Genomic DNA, 23,201 nt, shown 5'->3' on the forward strand with positions numbered 1-23,201 from the left:
GAGACTGGTGCGCTGGGAGCAGGGCGGGTGCCCCAGAAGGGGTCAGGCCTCACTGCCTAATGCCAGCTTGCGCCTGAGGCCCCCAGACCTGCCTAGGACACACCACAAAACTCCTGGAAGAGGCAGGGCCAGGACTGGAGGAGAATACTGATGATACCCGCCTGAAAGCACGCACGCTGTCACCCTCCCTTGGAAAGCGAGAAAGGAGCATCCTTTGGGCTCGGGAAGAGGCACCGGTGCTCGGTGGGGGTCTCCTCCTGCCCGCTGAGGATCTGTCGGGGACAGGAGGCTCCTTGCGGCTGCTGGGCTCTGCCCCATGACGAACACGAAGGACCCGAAGAGAGCTATGGACTCCTCTCCGGTCACCTCCAGCTCTGCGGCAGGCCCCGTCACCTTCTCGCAAGTTTTCGGGCAGCAGTGCCAGCTGATGGAAGCAGGTAAGAGGGGAATGCGCGTGTGTATGACCCGAACATCCTACACCTCACCTCCTGGTCTGCGGTGTCCTTAATCTCTAACCTCCCCTGTCTGGTTTCCCAAGTTCTTCCCCAAAGCTGCTGTTTTCCAGAGGGAAAATTGGGGTGACCCCTGTTGCATTTGCACACCCACCTCAACTCCTCATGCCACTTAAAATCTTTGTGCCCAAACAGTTACAAATTTGAGGCAAGGGTTGGGATGATCACGCGTTTTGGGTTAATGTGGACTGGAACGAGCTGCTCTTCGCCTGATGGTGGAAGTTGCCATGACATTTAGACGTGTACACAACATGTACAGCAATTTTTCCAATTTCAAAATAATGACGTTCACACTGGAGGTTGATTTGCTGTTTTGGAGGGTGGCTGTTGCAGCAGAGAGCATCTCTAGGTGTGCTTTGGTATTCAGGTCTATGAAGGACAAAGTGTGTGGGTGTTTTTCCTTCGCTTTTCCTGGCTGTTTGTGTTACCGTAGCACCTGGAAGCTCTGCTTCTTTTCCCAGTTGTTGTCATACATTTGTAACGTCTCTATAGAAGGGCCTGCTTACCTGTTGTCTGTGCCTTTGGGATGTTAAGGAGGGAGCCTGTAATGTGACTAATCCCAAATTTTCCATTTTTGCCTCCTGCTTTTCTTCCCCGCTCCGCACAGGTGCTCTGAGGCACCGGGCTGTTAAGTGCCCCAGAGCTCTGCACCAGCATCCTCCTTCACACCTGAGTTCCCAGGGCTAATAGATCGGCATAAAAAATTTTACAAGATTTGCTCTCTTTTTTTCCTATCCCTGCTTATAGGTAGCTCTGAGAATGGATGTATTTGTTTACTTCGGGCTGTGGAGAAAGCCTGGGTTTTTGCAATGATACCTTAACAACACTTGCTTTGAATTTCTAGGGCTCGTTTTACTCGAACCTACCGGTACTTTCTTGATACTGCTTGTGGTGGTGCATGTATCTTAGCAAGTATGTTCTCCGAAGTGTCCCATCTCCTCTTTCTCTCTCTTCTCCCCAACCAATTCTGTAACTAATGATGTTTGGGTTGTGGTGTTTCTATTTATGTGGTGAGATCCCAAATACTACGTAGAAGGGTTTTGCTGTTGATCTCTGTGTGACTTCTGCTGTGCTCCTCATAGCGCTTTCACAGGCTGAGCTAGAACGACTCGTTAGCTGACAACTACCCCGTTACTCAAGCCTGCCATTGTGCTGCTGCCTCCAAGCAAATGTTGGGCAGTTTTTCAAGAGGGTTTGGTATTAATCTTTCATATTTCGTGGCCTGGGATCAGTCCAAAGGCTTGGGATCTGTTATGCCAGGTATTGCACTAAGAAGAGATGTGCGAGAAGGCCCCAGTCCTGGGTGAGTGTTTTGTTTCCCAAGACCAACCAGGTGGGAAAACACAGGTGGTAATTTTAGTTTTGTTTGCTTTTCCTTTCCCTTTTTTACAGGGAAATGCCAGAGCAGAAACGTATGAATCTAGGGCTTTTGAATCCCACATCAGTAACTTAACCATAAGGTTTTTATGTCTTCTGGTGGATCATTTTGGTGGGATTTTCTAGGTGTCTCCTCAGGCATACGCAGCCTTCAGCTATAAGGTGCAATGCAATGTCAACCATAAGGTTTTTATGTCTTCTGGTGGATCGTTTTGATGGATTTTCTAGGTGTCTCCTCAGGCACACGCAGCCTTCAGCTATAAGGTGCAATGCAATGTAAGGGTGGCTGCTGTGACCACCGCTGATGCTCAAAGCAAATGAGTAGATTATATGCGTGTGGGATTTACATCTATGTGAGCTTTCTGTCCTTATGGCAAGAACAACATCCACTCAATGTGCCTGAGAGCAGGACTTCTGTGGATGTGTTTGTGGATAAGTCTGTGTCCTTAGGGCCTTGCAAAACTTGGCTGCCCAAGCTGTCACCGTACTCCGGGGTTTTAATGTGGGCAGGAAGGATGCCCTAAGGAAACAGGAGTGGATACAGGAGGCTTTGGGACACCAAGCTCTGGTTACTGGGTTGTGTCCTATGCCACTGAACAAATGACATCTGGGACAGCGCTGTAAAAGGGCTGTACACCCTGAGGGGCTGTGCAAGGGCCTTTATAAAGTGTAAGCGCAGATCTTGCCCCCTGTGATTCTTGTGCACCAACAATTTCTGAGGAGCTTGATGGAGTCAGGTTCTGACCTGTACAGTCCAAATTTCACAAGCAAGACTTGTAGACACCCAGTATCCCATCACTGGCGTTGGTGACATTTGGGCTTTTTTAATAACACTGCGATGTGCTTGAATGATGAAGGTCCTGGCCTTAATTAAATGTTGGACCACATGCTTGGAGAAATGCCGAACTCTAAATAAATCACAGACTTGACAGCGCAACTTTCATGTACCACCTTGGAAAGATCTCGGGTTTTCTATAGCTTCTGCTGTTGCTATAAGGATTCTTCCTCCAGAGCACCTTCAGGAAGAGCTGGGGTCTGCCTGTGGATCATGCCTCAGGTTTTGAGTAGCAGTGCTGTCCTTGGGGGCCAGAGTATGGCACCCCGCTGCCACTGTGGGTCCCCTCTCACCTAATGCTCCGCTTCAGTAACTTGCTCTGAAAAACAAATATTGAACGCCTTGAAAGTCAACTTTTCTCCTGCCAGCTGCATGTTTTCCTGTTTGATGGAAGACTGGAGAAGTTGGTGTTTTTGTGCAGCTAATGCTGCATAATCGGCTGATTATTCATGCATAGTTTTTGTAGATTTGCATAATACCCTAGGATGTACTATGGTAATCACAATATTAGTCTAAAGGGTATGCTGTCTTATGGGAGCCCTGCTCCAAAGCTGTTTTGCCCTTTGCACAAGTACTTGGTCTTTATTTAACCTCTGAAGCACTGTTTACTTGTACATTGCGTAGGATGCTCTTCTGAAAATCAGTTTTCCTATTCCACCCCATGGTACTGTTGCTGCTTGCCTTACCAAGCTCCCTATGCCTCAGTAAGTTTGTTTGCTGGGATGTGTTGTTTGCAGTTACCTGGGGTTTTTATTTGCACTTAAGCATGGGGAATCATGCAAACTGGAAGGATGCATCTGGCTTAACTCTCTGGTTTGGGGGTTCACTGACAAAGTCCCCGTTCCCCAGTGCAGTAAATCCTTGCTGTCGCAGGCATTAAATTTGCCCAGTGCTTGAAAGATCTCAGTGTTGGCTGGGGGCACGGGCACCTTTCAAGAGAGGAGCCTTTCCAAAGAGTGACTGTAATTCCTGTCTGGGATCGCTCAGAGAAGGTTTTCATTTCATGGGCAAGCCATGCAGGTTGGTTGGTTTTTTGTCTGGTCCAACCTACCTCCAAGGCTGATGATTTCCAAAAGAAGCAGTCGAGAAAAGGGCTGGCTTCGTAACCCAGTCTTAAATCTTCCCCATCTCAGCTGAAAGTCCTGTCCCCCAGGCCATGCTGGAGGATCTTTCTTGCTTGAAGCATGAACTGGAATCTGGCACAGATTCTTGCTATAAACTTTCCTAAAACCAAAATGAAACTCTAGGGTTTTTTTCCACTTGATAGTTTCTGAATTAGAAAAAAAAAATATTTAAAAATGGCTGAAAGGTTTATGACTGGCACTATCAAACTTAAAAATGGGCGAGACTGAGTATCTGAAGGGTTTTTCCCCCCCTGCCCTCCCTCCCATGAAGTATTGAATACATGAAGTGAGACTGGATCTCAAGGAGAGCTGAGGGCTCTCTTGAAGGATTAGGCTTAGCAGAAAAGCCACTTTCTTTATACATGGGCACATTCCAAGCAGCTTGTTCCACATAATGCAGTTTTCTGGACTTGTTGCCATGTAGCATTCTCTGACTCACTGCTCCATTAGATTAATTGTCATTTTCCATTAATGCTTTGATTTGCAGGTGCTGCTGATTTGTTAGGCTGCCAGGGTTTTTTTTATACCTTGCAGTTAATTTTCTGTTGGCTATGAAATAAGGAACTCGGTTCAAGATGTGACAAAAACGAACAAGAAGGCTTAAGTAATTTGAAAATCATCCAGGCTTTAAGATGTTGCACTATGACTTTTGCATATTATCTTTCAATTACATATATATTATCTAGCATGTGTGTTTAGTATCCCACTCTGGTGGTTGCTCCACAAATGGATGGGAGTTTGGTTACCGTCAGGAAATTAAAGACATGATGCAAAGTTCTCAGGAGTTCTGGCTTTTGCCTTTTCCCCCTGGATTTGTTGTTCAGCTTTTGATCCAGTTCCCCTCTCTTGAGAACGCAAGGAAAGAGAGATGCAGCATCACCCATGCAAGATATTTGTCCCATTTGGTCTAGAACCTTATTGCAATCAAAATGTTGAACAAATGCAACAAAGGATTCCTCCTTCTGGTGCCTGTACATGGTTTTTAAGCAAACAAAATAGCATTTAAAAAAAATTTGCTATGCACCCTCTGATTTGAGTGGGGTTTCCCTCGGGAACTGGGCTCCTTGAAGCAAAGAGTGCGTAGCTGGTGTGTGCTGAATCTGAATAAAAGTGTGCCTTGAGCCGTGAACCAAACCTAGAGCTCTGATGAATTACAGATTGCATTTGTGGGGCTCTTTGGATGGAGACATCCTGTCACTCTGAGTTATTTTGTTGTTTTGGGTTTTTTTCTGTGAAACACAACTTGAGCAAAACTTTATCTTAGAACTTCAAAACACAGCGATGTTTCCTTTAGTGTTTCCTCTGTGACAGCAAGGTGCTTCTCTGAGCGCGTAAATGGGAGGGGGAAGACGTGCACTTGACATTGAACAGTACTCGGACAAAACTTACGGCTGCGATACAAAGTGGTGGCTCTCACGGCAGAACACGCTGGGCAACGCGTCCCCCACCTCAAGCTACGATGAGCATAAGGAGCAAAAAGCCTCTCAGGGCCTGAACCCTGCTCCTCTCCCAAGCCACTTCCAAGTTTTCCTTTCCTTGCAGATGCAACATTTTCACTTCCCCTTGGGGAAACCACTCCCACCCCCCTTGCTGCTTTGCACCAGAAAAACGCTGCTGGCAAAAGGAGTTGTCAACGGTGTCAGCAATGAGTGGGGAGGCTGTGAGCAGGGTTTGGAGTCGAAAGCAAAGCACCTCGGAGGGTAGCGAGGGTACTGCTGCTCACCCAGCCAAGGAGTAATTCAGCCCTTGATGCTGTTCATGTTCATATATATATATATATATATATTTTTTTTTTTTCTTTCCTTGAACATTTCCCCAAGGAAATTGCCTTGGACGCTATAGGTGCACTGACTTGCTTTTAAGGGGTTATAAGGCATTGAGTTGGCAGTGATGTGCTGCCTGACGAGAAGGGGAGCAGAGTCGCAGAGCAGACAGATTTTCCAGTGCATGAGCCGGGGCTGAGGGAGACCCCTCGCTGCCAGCTTTACAAAGGAGCAGAGTCGCAGCAGAGCAGGGAGGGTGGTTTTTTTTTTTTTTAGAAAAAAAAAAAGCCACAAGTCGCTGCTTGTCTGTAGCTTACTGCATTTCCATGTGGGACACTTCTCTGCCTAATACCTCCTTTATAGCAAAGTCCTTTGTTCAGATGACTTTACTAATGGCATTGCTGATGTAAAGCATGCATCAAGCTGTTGGGGAAGAACTTATGGGAAAATCTCGGCCTCTTGTAAGATGTTGAAGGAAATCTCTGCCCTTTCCAAATGAGGCTGAGGAGATGAACATTTGCTATCTGTGCTGTTGTATTTTTTTGCCCTTCAGTCCCGTGTGCGTTTTTCCATGATGAAACACCAACCAAACAGGATCTGGTTTCAAACCTTTTACCTGGAGCTGAAAGGGAGCCCAGGTTACAGTTTCACCTTCTTCCCAAAAGTTGAGGTTATCAGTGCCCATCAGGCACGTAGGGAGCCGTGCCCCTCTCTTATTTTCTGCCGCATATGTACGGTGAAAGATGATTTAATGGGTTCACATCAAAGCTGTGATTCTTTCTGGTCCTGGGTTTCCTTAAGTACAGCACTTCTGCCAGCTCAGGCTCCAGCTACAAGAGCATTTGAGCAAAGCTTTTGTGACAGCTCTTCTGTCCTCCCACGGGCAACAAGAGAAAACAGCCAGCATAAAATTTGCTTGAATCGGTTGGCTTGAGACTGCAAGGGGACGGAAACGTGTTCCTTGGTACTTGGCGCGTTAGGTTTCCTACGTGCATCAGCCAGTAATAAATGGTTGACGGTAAGAAGTTGTTTCATGTGGTCTCCCAAGAGAAGACGATGTGCAGCAAAGAGACTGCTTCCAGAGATGATTGCGACAGTCTTGGTTAACGAGCGTGCCACGGGTTAGGTCTGTGCGTGAGCAGATTTCCTCATTTTGGGGCAATAAGAAGCAGGAGCAGGTATCAGGTGAGTGATGTGAGATCTCTGTGATCCCCAAGAATCTGCTCCTCCTGGGCGATAGACTGGTGATGCTCCATGCAGGCACCAGGAGCTGTTTGACTGCTGGCCAGCCCTGCAGAAACCTGGAATGGGAAATGATTTACTGCAGCGTTACAGAATTAGGGTCTGTTATTTGATACAAATCAATGGCAAGGGTGGAAGTGTTGCTTTTTTCCTTTAACTAAATCTGCCTGCCCTTGAATATTTCTGTTCCCCTGGGGTGGAGCTATCATCCGGGTTTGTGTCCTGGTATTAGGGCAGGCTTCAGCAGCTTGAAAGCAACCGGCGTCAATCTGTGCTCATCACTGTGGTGCTTGAGAATTGTAGCCGAGATCCCTGCCGACTCTCTGTGCACGATATTGTCATGCTAAATAACCTTGCGTGTGCTGGTGTAGCGAAAGGTGTAATTTTTAGCAAAACCGACCTCCTATTTTTCTGAGATGACAAGAAATGTATCGGGAACAAACTACTCCAAAAGCCCTTTGAGTTTTGTGTTTTAGGGGAAAATGGGATAATCTGATTCTCTCCGGGGCCAGCTTCAGCACTAGGAGGAAAAGTCATTTACTTCTCCACAGAAAAGCAATAAGTAAAAATCCTCCTTGACTGATGATGTGCTTCTGCCTGAGCTGAATAGATTAAGGGACCACAGAAATGAAATGGGAAAAATCACTAATATTTTTCTTTTCCACCCAGTGGCATGAGCTATTACTAGAGATAAAAAAAAAAGTTATCTCTCTCTCCACTTTGTTAGGTAGCACTGTGCTCCCCAGGAGGAAACCAGGAATTGGTGCTGTGTGGATGGAGTCCAGTTGCTGTTTATACCTTTTATTGCTTTACCATGGTCTCCTTTTAATCACACAAATATTGTGCCATTGCTACTTGCTTGGGAAGCTGCAGGTGACCCGGGGGTGCTGTGCCAGGCTCCAAAGGGCAGGGGCACGAACCACAACGACTAGCTAATACGCTAGAAATATTAATGTGAAGTGCATGAGAAATCACGGAGACCCCGTTTCAGTGAGCAAAATGCAGGGTAGCAGATCGGAGGGTTTGTTATCTTCGAGTGGTTTTCCTAGTTTGGTTTTTCTCAGACTTGAAAAGCTCATGGGAATCGTGGTGTGGGGCTGAGACGATGGGTCACAGGTCTCTTACAGCAGAGCATGACCATTACTAATGGCCAAATAGTAAATCATGAGTGGAGGGTGATGGATTGTACCTGCTTGGAAGAGGGGGAGAAAAACGGTATTTCCCAAAAATGGGAACGCAAGGTGTCTGGGTATTAAAAGAAGTGAGGAAAGATGGAATAGGCTGCAGCTAAATCCATGTTTCCAGTGATGGATCTGGTGCTATATTCCCCAAAGTAGTTCTCTGGACTCCTGGGATCCCATCAAACATCAGCAGCCAGGAGCCGAGCAAGACTCCTGGCGCTGTGGGTGCCTCTTCTGCCCGCGGCAGGGTCCCCGTATATGTGGTTCATCTGCTTAAACCCAGACCAGCATGGAGGGGCCATGGGGGGAGGAAGGAGCAGTGACTGTGGGCATTCTACCAAGTATGAAATTGTGTATCTGTACCTACATCTCTCTATATAATACACAGCAGGAAGGGTTTATTCCCCAAACTGAGAGGAAGAGCTTTTCCAAAATGTTAGCACTGTTGTATGCCAGTGACAAAAAACCCCAACAACAGAAAACGGAAAGGGAATAGTGAAAATATTTTTCTTTGCATAAATTAAATATAAATTATTCCCTGTCATCTCAATAGAGAGGCTCAATTATTACGGCCACTGCGAACCAACCGCTTGCCAGTTGATTTATTCCTGATTAAATTATGGGGTAGCGTTCATCTGCACTCCTGACGGACAAATTGGGTTTTGTCAGTTAACATTCAGGAATAGCAAAGTGTAAGGATATAATAATTCCTTCAAATTGAAAGCAACCATCATCTCTTTATGACACCAAAATAACGAACTGGAAGCATGTGTATGATTCGATTTGCAGCTACAAACATGAATTGGTTACCCTTTCTTCAGAGGTCTTCGAGGCAATTTTAATGGCTATGCGTCGTTAAAAGGAAAGTGGAATGAAAGGCTTTAAGCAAGGTTATTTGCTTTTGCTGTGGCTTTATCCTATTTGATGGAGGGCGGGGATTTTTGCTATAGCTAGTTGAAAGTTGTGTAAGTGGATATTTTTAAGTTGCCTAAATTCCGATATGGAATAATGGAAGCATTTTACTAGAATGTGTCTAGGCCATCAGCATTTTAATTGGGAAATCAGCTGAACAAGGCTGAGGTATTGCCTCTGCATTTCATCCTCCTGCCCAATGCAAGGGCTACGATGACAAAATTAAAAATGTTTGAGCCTTTCCAAACCAAAACATTCCTATGAAGCCAAAATACAATACTCTTGAAATATCTATAAGTTATCCTGGCTTTGAATGAAATAAAATATTTGAAGTCATATGAGATGGGGGAGCTCTGTTTGAATTTCTTTTAGTTCTGGGAATGACAGTGTGGTGTCCCTCCACTCTGCCCTGGTGAGACCCCATCTGGAGCACTGTGTCCAGTTCTGGGCTCCCCGGTTCAAGACAGATGAGGAACTCCTAGAGAGAGTCCAGAGGAGAGGAACAAGGATGACAAGGGGACTGGAGCATCTCCCCTATTGGGAATGGCTGAGAGAGTTGGGCTTATTCAGCCTGGAGAAGAGAAGACTGAGAGGGGACCTCATCAACACATACAAATATCTTAAGGGTGGGTGTAAAGGGGTGGTAAAACACTGAACAGGTTGCCCAGAGAGGTGATGGAGGCCCCATCCCTGGAAACATTCAAGGCCAGGTTGGACGGGGCTCTGAGCAACCTGATCTAGTTAGCAGTGTCCCTGCTCACTGCAGGGGGGTTGGACTAGATGATCTCTAGGGGTCCCTTCCAACCCAAAACATTCTATGATTCTATGATGTCACGAGGATGGAGCCAGACTCCTTGCAGTGGTGCCTGGAGACAAGACAAGGGGCAGTGGGCACAAACTGAAACGTAAGAGGTTTCAGTTGAACGTGAGGAAGAACTTCTTGACTTTGAGGGTGACAGAGCCCTGGCCCAGGCTGCCCAGGGGGGCTGTGCAGTCTCCTTCTCTGGAGATAGTTAAAGCCCACCTGGACCCTGTCCTGTGCACCCTGTTCTGGGTGAGGCTGCTTGAGCAGGGGGGTTGGACTGGGTGAGCTCCTGAGGTCTCTTCCAACCCCTGGGTTTCTGTGTGATTCTGTCATCAAACCCGTGTAAGGAGAAAACAGGCTGGGATAGAGAAACCGATGGGTTTTCTGCAGAAGAGAAAGGAAATATTGCTGTCCCTCGAGGGGCGTGGGTTGCAAACGAGGACTCGGTTATCAGCTGATGCATCTGGGCATTTTTGCAGTATCATTCTGTGAGACTCAATCCAAAAAGCGCTTTTGAACAGCGCCCAGTAAAGACAGAGATGGTGACCTTGGGGCAAGCTGCCGTGAACCTGGCTCACTGAGTACAATTCATTTATCTGGGGACAAACTCTGCGTTAGCGCTGCGCTGCCAGTCGGGCTCCGCTGCCTGTTGTGTTGAGAGGAAGTTCCAGGTAATTGAATTTATTTGTATTTCTACGAGTCCTTTTTTCCTGATCACCCAATTACTTGTCCAATGCAATTAAGCTACGTGACCTCCAGTACACGGGCTTTTGGTGCTGTGATCCGCTGCTGGATCCAGGGACCAAGCACCCCTGTTCCTGCAGCACAACGCATTATGTTCTGTGTGCACGGTACCGGCCGAGGAGGTTGAAACTGCTGTCCTCCACTAAATGGTTAAAAAAAAAATGAGTTAAATTTCAGTAAATTCAGAGCATGCCTGTAAAGGCTGGGCAAAACAAAAGGCATCTGATGCTCTGAGTGTACACAGAGCTTGCAGCAAAATGAACTTTGTTCTCCCCGCAGCGCCTTTCTGCGTGGATGGAAATAGTTTCTGCCCCTCCTTTGAGCTGTTCGGGTTATCTTACAGGGGTGGTTATTATGAGCCTGATTTTTTTGCAGACACCGAAACAAAGGTACAGCATGCTTCAGCGACTGCAAAATTAAACAGCTCAGCCTCAGATTTGCCCAAAATAGCCCTGAGGATTGCTGACTGGTGGCGCGGTGACTGCGACACCCCTGGGAAAGGTGAAGGAGGCAGAGTGGGCAATGCAAAAGCTTGAAAAGCACCACCGCGTCCCAGTGCCATGGGATATTCTGTCCTGTGCAGCACCAGGGCGTCCCAGTGCCACGGGATATTCTGTCCTGTGCAGCACCAGGGCGTCCCAGTGCCACGGGATATTCTGTCCTGTGCAGCACCAGGGCGTCCCAGTGCCATGTGATATTCTGTCCTGTGCAGCCAGGGAGGGGAGAGCAAAAAGGGCCAGCTCTGCCCTTCCTCCCAGTGTGAGCCTGGCCTGAGTCATGCGCAGCGAGGACCGCAACCCTGCAGAATTCCTAGGAATTACTCTCTGTTTATGTACCCTTCTCTATTGGTTCCACGCCTCCAGTGGATGTGATTTATTTTTGCATGCTGCCACTCCGGGCCCTGGTTACGCAGTATTTTCCGTAGCGCTTGATCCAAACACAGCCAGTTCTGGAGAGGCTGGGAATTACAGGTAGCCACGCTCTGTTCCAGCTGCAGTTTGCCTGAGCAGAGGAAGGCAGGACAAATCCTACGTGCCCATCCAACCCTGCTTAAATCTTCCAAAGCAGCGGTTGCCAGGATTGCTCTAATACGTGGAGGATCCCCTGGTTTTATCGGTCTGTGTTCAATACCCAAGGCTGCTTTGACAAAGATCTAACACAAAGATCTCACGTTTCCATGATAAACAGCGCTTGCGTGCTTAACCGGGAGCGTACATGTAATTTCTGTAGGCTTGAAATAAGGGTTTAATGCTTTCCGGAAGGGACTGTAAGCTTTGCGGGGCGGGTGCAGTGTGGTGCAAAGATACTGCAGCTCCCTTCAATGAGTTGGAAATATTAAGAGTGACCTGGCAGCGGCACCGCAGAGCTCTGGGTAGGTTAATCTGCTCTTTTTAGCCGTATTTCCCAGCTGCTGTGGGTGCAGCTCTGAGCACCCATGCTAGCTTGGGCACTTCCCCGGCCCCTGACGTGCAGATTTGCACTCTAAGAGAGTTGCAGCCTGTTTGCAAAGTTACCTCTTAATTTGGAGGTAGCAAAGTCTTTCCGGGCAGTTCCTGGGGATTTTCCTTCCAGTAACTGTTTCAGAAGGCATTCAGCCTCGCTGGGTTTTGCATTAGCAGGTTGCCAAGCGTCGTCTTATTTTCCCTGCTGGGTTAAGGATCTTGGGCACAGCGTGCTTGCAGGGCTTTGTTTAGTCTGGGACGATCCCAGCTTCTTGTCAAACAAATCAATATGGCATTTTTATGATTGCAAAGGAATGGGGCTTCCTCCTCTCTGCCATCCTTACCGGCCCATGGGTGAAAGAAAGGAGTTTTTTAAAAGGTACCTCTATCCATGGCTTTAAAAAAATCTCCCTGAATGATCCAGCCCTTCTCAAACACGGCGCCCCATCAATCTGTGAGTGGCCGTGGCTGGTACCCGCAACTTGAATTCTTCTGGTTTTCTATAAAAGCTGGGATTTTTGAAATAAATGTCCTTTCTGCTGTGGTGCTGACCCCCGGTGGCCGCTGTGCTGTGCAGTGCATGGATCCTGATTCCCTACCCAGCACCTGTTCTTTACTAAAAGAATTTTTTTTGGGGGGGCAATCTGTTTCCTGGAATGTATTCTGAGGAACAGCACAAAAATCCTCAAAGAAACATAATGCTTTATTATTATTATTTATTATTATTAATTCAGCTTGGGGAATATATTTCCCATGGCCTATTGCAGAACTGGGAGCAGTTTGGGTTTTTTTTCAAGCTTGTCTTGCAGTTTGCTGGGTGTGTGTCAATATGCTGATAACATGCTGTCTTGAAAACCCATGAGCCATCATCACAAATTCCTGTGGATTTGAGTCAGGCTACTGCTATGGGCAGCCCCAGCTCAGCTGGTTGCTTTAAAAAAAAAAAAAAAAAAAGTAGGAAAGACATTTTGAGCTTGGATTTATGTTTCTAAATGCCATTTATAAATAGATGCAATTTCTTAATTGAAAACTGAGATTTTTTTGCCCCACCCCCACACCCCCAAGAACTGGGGCTTTAGGAAATAATGAGGTAAGTACAGCAAATACATCAAGGGTTATAAATGTTTGCTACCTGGCTTGATAAGATGGGATTTGTTTTCGGTAAACAATAAAATGCTGCTTTTGCAGGTACAAAAAAAAGCTTTTATCTTCAAGGCAAACTGTAAATGAACCAGGAGGGCAATTTAACCTTCACAATCAGTTACGTTGGGTGAACACCTGTGAAGTTTTGTACGCATGTAGGAACCCCAGAAAAGGCATTCCAGAAGTGAGATTTTTCCATGAATTTCTGCGTTTTGATCTAAAATTTGATATTTCTTAGAATCGGAGGTGGCCGAAATGAGTGCCGTTGTTTCATGAGGGTCTTTCTACCATTTTGTATCTATCGTTCACCGTGTGGGAAAACCTGGAGACAACAAAATCTCCAGCCTTGGTGGCAAAGTGCCCACAGCGAAGTTTAAAATACAAACGAGATTCTCGGGAATCTAATTGCATCTAATGCTATTTACCCGATTGATCCTGAGCATTTTACCTTATTCCAGACCCATCGAGAAGTCTGATACTTCAAATGTTGCCAATGATTAAGCACACATATATGTTTATCCACATCAAAACTCAAACGCTGCTGCTTTGCCTTGTGGGTAGAACAGGGATTTTTAGTTCTTTTTTAATTTTTTTCTTTTCCCCCTTCCCTTTTAGCTTTTATAACCCAGCTGGCCCCAGTTACCTGGGAATGCCTCCGTGCTGTTTGACTGTGCTCCAGGGAAGTTACGGTTTCATTGAGCTTGATAATGTTTCACTGGAGGTTTGCGGCTTGTGTTCTTGTTGATTGAGTTAGGGAATCACTCCCGCTTCCCGCCCCCCCCCCCCCCCCCCCCTTTCCCATGGAGAGTGCATTTTGTAGTAAGTTAAAAATGATTAATGAGGGAGTTTAATTGTAATCATTTCCTTTACAAAAGGATGAGTAGAAATTGTTAGGCTTTGATACCCGTGCTTGTGATCTTAAGCAGGGATTATTGGTGTTTTGGCTTCTCTGTTATCTTTCCTTCTGCTGGGCATTTGTTACAGCTGCCAGCCCATGGCAAAATCTGGTTTTGCAAGTCCCGGCGCGGGGTCGGTGGGTTAATGACGGGAAGGTTTTCCTCAGGGCCCCGTTGTTCTCATCTACAGGCTTTGGGCATCTTAAATGGACAAATGCCCTAATCTGGCTAATGCTGCTTTCGCTGAACTTTGCACCAAAGTTTTTGATTTATAGAACGCCTGGGAACAGGCCAGGAGAGGGAGGCAGAGTACGCCACAAAGCAGAGCTCCCTTCCAGTCCCATTCAAATGTGCCTGGGTTTTTGGATGTAAAAATGTTCGTACTGCATCAAACCCACAGCCCCGTAACGGGGAGCAGTGCCGGGGCTTTCCTCTGCTCCCTGCCATCCCATAGCCAGCGCTGGGCTCTTGCTGGTGGTGATACTGGTGCGCCCATCTCTCAGGAAGGCTGGGCTCCTCTCTGCTTTGGTCATATCATTGCAACAAAGTATAGATGCTTCCTACCAGAAAACAGCAAATTCAGATGTTCGCAAAGCAAAAAAACCCCTATATTTAACTCAAAGGAAAAGCTGTGGCTTCTCCACTCATCTACTACGACATTCAGGTCCCGATCCAAAGAAAGTTAACGTTTTATACGCTCCAGTAGCTACAAGGTAGTCAGAGAGCACAACTTCACCCACTGTGACAGTCCCTAAGCCCTGGCCAGATGAGGCCGGGGAATAATACATTTATTACCCGTACTTTTACATATTTCTGTCTATTGTTACAGCGACTGCAGGAGTGGAGAAGGCAAACCAAATGGGCTTGAACCAGCACTGCCATCCGTAACTTACTGCTTGCTCTTCTGCCTTCCGCAGGGCTTTCCTCTGCTCCCTGCCATCCCATAGCCGGTGCTGGACTCTTGCTGGTGGCGATGCTGGTGGTTCTCCCTAATTTGCGGTATCAAGCAGAGCCGTTCTGCGCTCCAGGTTCCCACTCGCCCCCGCATTCGGCCTGTGGTGGCAGCAGCCACGCAGCTCCTGCAGTCACGTTCCCCGCTGCTGGTGGCTGATCATCAGCCCAAGGATGTGTGGGGGCTCATTGCGGCGTGCAAACGAGCCTGGCAAGATCCTCGGCTGAAATCTAATTCCATGAGATGATAACAGTTTCAGATCGGCTAATCCTCATGGATTTAGGTTCCTTTTGGCTTGATTAGGCTAATGTAATGTAACTGGAGGATTACGCGCAGCAGCATTTAGTTTATCAAATAGGCCACAAATTTGGTCCAAATGAAATACGTCCTGAGAATTTAAGCCCAAGAAATGTTCACCTGTATGAATATGCAGTGGTGATCTTACCTGCAGTGAAAAAAAAAAAGGGGGGGGGAACAAAAAAAAAAAATAATTGGAGCTTTGTGTCTATAGGTGTTTCTATTGTGAGAATTTGCTTAGTTTCATGTGTTGAAGCTTCCCAAACTGAATGGCAAAATCCAAGAAGAAAAATTGGTCTTCTCTCAGCAATAGTTCTGCTCTCTGCCATTTTGCTGTAAAAAAAGGCATTTCAAGGAAATAAAAAATATTTTGGGAAACTAACTCCTACAAGAGATATACCAAGGGCCTCTCATGCTCCTGGGGATCAGTCCAAATTCATCAATGAGTTTTTATATAATTGTGTCCTCTGTAAAACTTTTATTAGAGGTCCCAGGCAACCTTGAAAATTCTCCTGGACTGCATCAATTTGATTTAACTCAGCTTCGTATTAGAGCAGATGATCTCAAATCAGCCTGGAGCGCGTGCACTGTGCTTATTACAGGATTTTGCCTGGCGCATGTTTAAGATCGATGCTAGGACAGTGACCAAGGAAATGACAAAAGTCTTTGTGTACTGGGTAAGTGCAAGGAAAATGAAATTACTGCTTGGTGTTGCTTGCGGTACCCCAAGGAAGCATGGAGTTACCCAGATCAGAAATAACTCACCCTAAAATAATTATGTAATTGAAGCTTAGGGCAAGCTGCACATACAACTCCTTGCCAGAGAAGAGATTTTAGCTAAATAAAGTTCTGGTGAACAATTGCTCTCATAATTCAGTGGTAATCCTGTTGGGGAATTGCTCTCGGTAACTCTTATATTACTAATTAGCGCAACTAACATGAGGGATTAATAAATATCGCAACACTCTTGATGAAATGTTACTTATTTCCGTTTTACCCACAGCATACCTGAGGAATGAAGGGTTGTCCTCACTTTAGGTAGGTGCAGAGGTCCTGTTTCGCTTTGCAGACACAGCTGCCAGCTCACAACCCGAGGGCTTTTTGCGCTGATGGCTCATCTGGAAACTTCTTCCCTCCTCCCTCGCTTGCCAGCACAGAGCATGGCATCTCTCAGTTTCTCATCTGACATCTGCATGGGAGATGCTCAGGCATTTTGCTAGCTGGGATAGCACCGTGGTGTGTTTTTTATTATTTTCTTGAGGGGAGGGGGGAAAGAATTATGGGAAATGTGGATCCTTGTGTGTGAGGAGGCCTCGGTGTCTTCTGGGTCTGGACCAGTGAGGAGTAGTATTGAACACCTTGAAAGAAAGGACTCTTCCAACTCGTTGGTGTAGTCCTTAAAATCACAGCAATCTGACTCCACATCCAAGCATCGGGAGGGTCCTGCGCCCAGGGTTAGGTGTGGGTGTCCATGGGGCACGCTCCAAGGCTGTTAGATGGAGGGGGAGCCTGAGGGATTGTGGTGGGATCAGCCTGAGAGCAAAGGAAGCTCATCAGCTGGCGCTTCTTTGCCCTGATGATTTTTATTATTTCTTTTTTGGTCAGCAAATGCACCTGAGGCCAGGCTAACCTTTCTCCTTAAGCAGTCTGAGAATTAGTTATGACATTTCTTGTTAGGAAATAAACTCCATGTGCCATTTTCTGTCTATGTTCCCAGGTTCTTTCCCCCTTTATAAGTCTGAACCATTAGCACTCTAATGCATCATCTAGACAATGATTTTTCATGGCTTGATGGTCTACTCTGCCCTCTCCAGTCTTGTCGCTGAGATGTGACAGCATTTTTATGACTCTCTTGCTAGGAACAGCTAATCGGCGCGCCGAGCAATTGAAAGGTCAATGCGATAAGGCGCCGTTCCCCTTAGGAACCCCCGTTCCCTATCAAAGCCTGCTGTGGGGAGGGAGCGCGGCACAGTGTGAACCCGACCAAGTGACAGACGACAGCAAAGATGAGGAACGATAGGCCTTTACTGGAAGTCACTCCTGTTACAACCTCAAACCCATCAACTCCTGGACTTCTGTGGGTGCTGGAGGGTGTTGTTAGGCTGGCGAACGGCTCCTTCCATGTTTTACTGCATGGGAAGAAGTGTGTCCACCATAAGATGCTTCCCTTTGGGGTATATTTTTGCATGCGTTGTGAAATGATTTTCAAGTATCTGCTGTGGTGCCATTGTTTCCTTTGACAAACAGAAATAAGCATGCAATGAGAAAGAAGTTGCTGGGGTCATTGCATTATGGTAAAGAGTGAAGAAGAGCGCTTGCCTTATTTTCTAAGGCTGGTGTGGCTAATAAATGGATGAATAATTAAGTAACCTTCATGTAATTAACTCTTAAGCCTGTGGGCATATGACCAAATTGGACAGACCTTTTGTCAAGGCGTATATATTAGCCCTTGGAGGAAATCCCAAATCTTTATGGAAAAGCAAGATTCTCTGAGCAAGTACTAGCTGTTTTCCTTGCTGCATTTCTAAATAACTCTACTACGTCTTCTTTTGTTTGTATTTATTTTACAAATATCCTTTATTGTCAGTTATGTCTTCCCCCTACAGCTCAGCATGTATGGCGTGATTTACGGTTTTCTGTACAATGCTTTAGGCTTCCCTGTTATTGTATACTGTGTTGCTTGATGGAATGAAACATGTAAAGCTCACTGATTCAGGGCAAATTAAGGACTGCGCATGCTGAGGTTCTCTTAGGGTGTTTTTGTTTGGTTTTTTTTTTCTCTCCCATAGAATCATTGAATGTTTTGGGTTGGAAGGGACCCCTAGAGGTCACCCAGTCCAACCCCCCTGCGGTGAGCAGGGACACCTTTAACCAGATCAGGTTGCTCACAGCCTCGTCCAACCTGGCCTGGAATGTTCCCAGGGATGGGGCCTCCACCCCCTCTCTGGGTGACCTGTTCCAGTGTTTCACCACCCTCATTGTAAAGAATTTCTTCCTTACATCCAGTCTAAATCTACCCTGCTTCAGTTTAAAACCATTACCCCTTGTCCTGTCACAGCTGGCCCTGCTGAAAAGATTTTCCCCATCTTTCCTATAGGCCCCCTTTAAGTACTGAACGGCCGCAATCAGGTCTCCCCACAGCCTTCTCTTCTCCAGGCTGAACAAACCCAACTCTCTCAGCCTGTCCTCATAGGAGAGGTGAGTGGAGGGGCTCCAGCCCTCGGATCATTTTAGTAGCCCTCCTCTGGCCCCGCTCCAACAGTTCCATGTCCTTCTTGTGCTGAGGGCTCATCCTGAATTTTTTTTTTCTCGAGCTTTGCAGCTAAATTTTATATTTGGCATTTATGGGCTTAGGTTTTCTTTCATCTAAAAAAACCACCTTAAATGGATATTGGATGAATATAAGGGATATCGAATGAATATAAGGGATATTGCAGATGTATTTCACTCTCTGAGAGACTGAGTTATTGGGTAAGGATCTGGCCCTTGAAGATCCTGAAGGTATTTTAGCAGATCTGGCTCCCCTTTGCTGCTCGGGTTGTAAATGAGCAGTGAGGGGAGCGAGTGTTGGTGGAGCCATCTCCCCTGTTGTTATGGGAACACCAGCGGTGGGGCGCCGGGGAAGGCAGCGGAGATGTGAGTTGTTGAGTGACATGGAAAATCGGGGCTCTGGAAGGAATGGCTCTTTCCTTCTTGGAGAAATTTACAGTCTTGCTTTTGCAGCGATGCTCCGCAAACAAGCTGCCTGGAAATAAAGCGGGGTTTGGAGATGGAATCCACGCTGGTAAAAAATACACTTTATGGCCATGCAGTATTGCTCTGCAGCCGTCTGCATGCTGTTACCTGTGGATGTGCATCTCCATCCCCTTCCGTACTACTGCAATACCTTCCTCATAGCCGCTCGAGACGTAGGAAATCCATGCTCCCAGCTCTCCTCTATGACTCCTTGCAGTTTAGGGAATTACAAAGTGTGTTAGGTCCCAAGGTTCAAAACGGGGTCTGCAGTGCTACGCTACATGGATTCCACCCTGCAGTAACAGAGGCTGTATAAGTGTTTCATATAAACCACCATGCGTTTTGAGTAGCGTGTCTGCTTTGAAGCATGAGTTGAAGTCCTGAGGGACGTGTCGGGGTGAGACGGCGCAGACAAGCCGGCTCCGGCGCAGCTGCGTTTTGCAGCCGTAAATATTCACAGACTGGTGGGTGAAAGTCCTCACCCATGGGTGAGCACCAGGGTGCTTCTCTCTTCACCCCACAGGCCTGGCCCAGCAGATGCTGCTTGTCCTTTGCTGTGGCCGTGCACACAGCCTGCAGGTGACACGCTAAATATATAGGAAAAATATACGTGGCCGTAAAGCTCCCTGGCGGTGACCGGGCAGCTCTGAGTCTTGCAGCTTTTGGGGGCTACTTTGGGTGGAGGATATGCAAGCCGGGTAGTTCAAGAGCTTATTTAAAATATTTTTTCCTACTTGAAGACAAAGGCAAAGCCTTCCACGTTTTGGAGCCTGTTCAAGCATGAAGCTCTGAGCTGCAGCAACGTATTTCGTTTCATTACTTTGCACTCCATCTTTCTTCCTAAAAATGTCTAAAACAGATAACATTAGAAATGCTTGAATGCGTAACAGTAAAACTGCAGAAACTTTGGTGTCGTATCTGATTGGAAATTCAAATGGCGTTTGCTAGTGTGAATCTAAACCCGGCTTTCAACGTACTACACACGAAAAAGAAGGCGGGGATGATGTTACCAGAAGTTAGCATTTGTGTAATAATTTGCATACATGATTTGCAGCATGGAGGTTTCTATACAGCATTAAACCTCATGTTTTAAAGAACAGAATCAGGAAAATTGAAGATGATTTATTTTTTTTTCTTCTGGAAAAAGTGAGTTGCATCTAGTTACCATGTTTTATTTTCGGAAGCACTGAGAATCCTAAACTCTCTCTAATGCACGTGGGAAGTAGCGTTGGGATCTCCATGGTCCTTTAAGCCCATGGAAGAGGTCACCAGCGGTGGCGTGGCAGCGGCTGGGGAAGGTGTGTGTGCTTTTCGGGGCCCACAGCGTGGCTATGTCCCCTGTCCCCCCCAGGTCAAAGAGAAATTACGCTGAATGAGGGGGTTTACGCGATTGCCTACTTTCCCCCCAAACCTATATTTTGCCCTCTGGGGTCATCTTTGCTTAATTCACCAGATCACTTCACGTAACTGCAAGAAAAATCAATAATGCAACCAGCCCTCTCATTTTTTTTCTTAAATAGAATTGTTTCATGGTTGCTATTTTTCACTTTTTCATTCTCTTCTTCCCTGCTCTTACTTAGCCGGGGATTAGAAGCTGCTGATCATTTTATGTTTGGTAATACCACGGGGTCTCTGTTGTTTGGGAAAGACCCATGAATGGAAAAGATCCAACCCCACGTTTTCAGTGTTCCTAGTCAAAAAATATAAATTGAAATGTTGCAAGCAAGAAATGCAAATGTGCATTTTGCCAGCTGAAGAACTAGAAATAATTTTGATAATTTTGAATTTTAGTCTTGTTTTTTTCTACCTGACCAAAACGTGGACGACTAATTTTTTTTTTTTTTTTTTTTTTTTTTTTTTTAGTTCTCTGTAGTGCCAATAGAAACACATTGGGCACATTGACAGTAGTAGCCTTGTAGCAGACATTAGTTATTAAACGGACTAAGAAAGATGTGGAATAATTATCCACAAGTTACTTTCCAATCAAAAATAAACGCTCTTCAATCTAATGTTCTAGTTCTGGAGAGACTTTACAAATGCATCATGCCTTTGTTTTAGAAGGGAACAAATGAGATGCCAATTAATAAAAATCAGTTATGTGATATTTTAAAAACTCAGTTTGTCCTTTTCTGTCAAAGATGCAAATGCCTGTTACTCCGCTCAAAAGCTTATCAGAAGAAATTCCCTTCATGTCAAGGAAAAATTACCCCATATGATAATGTAATCACGAAAGAGAAACTTTCATCTGTGGATTATCCCCTCCAGATATCCCAGAAAAAGGATTATTATATATAAAAATAAGAGCTTTACAGTTCCTGGTTGCAAATCTGATTGACTCTTGTTTCTTTGGGAAGATGCAATATTCTTTTTTTTTTTTTTTTCCCCCCTCTCTGTAAAAGCACTTTATTTTTTGGGGCTGTTCAGTAATTCCGAATTGCAGAAAAGCAGAAATGGGAATAACATCTACGTGGCTGCGGATAAAGCATTACGGCCATTCTGGTGTAGGGGACAATAATACCTTTTGGTTGAGGTGCTGAAGCAGTGGGTATGGATCTCCCCACCTGCGTGGCTTCGCGAACCTTCCCCTCTTCCATTTCGACAGCTGGCCTGGGAATTGCAGCGTTGGGTTTGGGCTTCTTGAAGCAGAGTTGTAAATTGCAAAATAACAACGTTAAAAAGGCACCTCCTTACTCAAAAGCACTTCTAACTGCAAGCTAGGATAGGGAGCTGAGCTGCTTGGTTTACCAACAAAAGCTGCTTTTTATTTTTGCACTGTTGGTGCAACGCGGGTGGTGCAGCTGTGGACAAGCAAGCTGGGACTCTTCTCTAATTTATCCATCACTTTAAAAAAAAACCCAAACACCCTTGTCTGGGGAGCTTGGAGCGTAAGACCTTTCACTGAGACTTGGAGATCAGAGAAAGGTGTTTATGGGATCCATTATTTTAACTTGGAAACTCAGCAAGTTTTATCTGAAGGTTGGGGAGAATATGTTTAAAAATGGCCCTCATAGTTCGGGTTATATTTCCAGATTTATCTGTAATTCTACTGTAGCAGAAGTATCTGTGCTGCTAGAGGTTCTTCTATCTGTTGTCAAATCCTTCTGCATCCAAGCTCATAGGTGAGCTGCAAAATATTTCAAAAGGAGATAAAATGAGTTTTTTGAATATTAATCCTTGAAAAATAACCAAACATTTATGTATTCACCAGGTAATTCTTTAGATCTGACACTTGTGTGTAGGAGGCATTTATGCGCTTTACACGATCATTTATGCGCTTTGAGATCAGTGGGAATGAAAAGCAGTATCGTTATCCTCTGGCCTCTTACCGTTCTGCGGTGCCATCCCTGGAGAACGCAGCCATGGGGCCGCGAAGCCTTTGCCCAGCGGGGGATCGGAGCCGCCGGAGGAAACGATGCTCCCTTCAGAACAACCGCGGCTTTCTCAGTAAAACCTTGATATCGGAGTCGATGTTGATCTATTACTGAAATCACGCAAACAGCCACGCTCATGGAGGGATGCACGTGTAAAATTGCTGAATATTCTAGTAAATTCTTAAAATATTAAAAGGATTGCTGTTATAAAAGGGGGGGGCAAGACACAGAAAGAATATGAACGTCTGCTTAAGTGCAAAATACCAGTCAGCCTTAATTACAGATTTGCGATCAATGCTGCTCTATTTTGAATGTGTTGGTAAATAATTAACGAGCGAGCGCACCGCAAGGATGAAAACTTCCTTTTAAAACTGTTTTGAGTGAACGCTAGTGCTGGTGCTTTTTAAAAGAGGGGAAGGAAAGGACGAGATTTATGATACAACTGGAATTTAAAAAGTGAAGTAGCAGTTCTGTTGGGTCGCTAAATGCACGTGCGCGTTTCGCCCGCTCCGCTTTGCCGCTCTCCCTGATGCGGGAGCAGCAGCTGAGTAAGCGGGACCAGTAATTGCGTGGGGAATATTCGTGTGTCAATAAGATCTTGACTGAACGTCACATCCACTTAGTGGTGTTTAAAGGGGACGGGAAATCACTCTGTCTTGCACCCCTGAGAAAGGGCAGAACATCAATTTATCCCTGTTTGTCTGAAACCAATTGAAAGTACAACGCAAGTTTGTCACTTACGGATTTTTAGATTTATTTTTAAATGGGTTTGTTAGGGGACAAAACGCTGGCAGCTCTGAGCTCTTGTGCTATCACTTGATTTTTCTAAAAGCCTGTGGGATTAAAATCCAGGTGTGGCCATGTTCCGTG

At 45.8% G+C, this 23,201-nt stretch overlaps 1 protein-coding gene across 1 annotated transcript in view; it reads left to right on the top strand.

The window, feature by feature from the left end:
- Positions 1 to 346: 346 nt before the first annotated feature.
- Positions 347 to 23,201, top strand: part of LOC118453067 (putative uncharacterized protein C1orf196) — a 65,481-nt gene continuing 42,626 nt past the window's right edge. The window contains 1 exon segment of the mRNA XM_035901793.1: positions 347 to 437. Within this exon segment, the coding sequence (XP_035757686.1) occupies positions 347 to 437 (91 nt within the window).

This window comes from Egretta garzetta, unplaced genomic scaffold, assembly GCF_000687185.1.
Source record: "Egretta garzetta isolate BGI_Z169 unplaced genomic scaffold, ASM68718v1 scaffold69, whole genome shotgun sequence".
Lineage (NCBI taxonomy): Eukaryota > Metazoa > Chordata > Aves > Pelecaniformes > Ardeidae > Egretta > Egretta garzetta.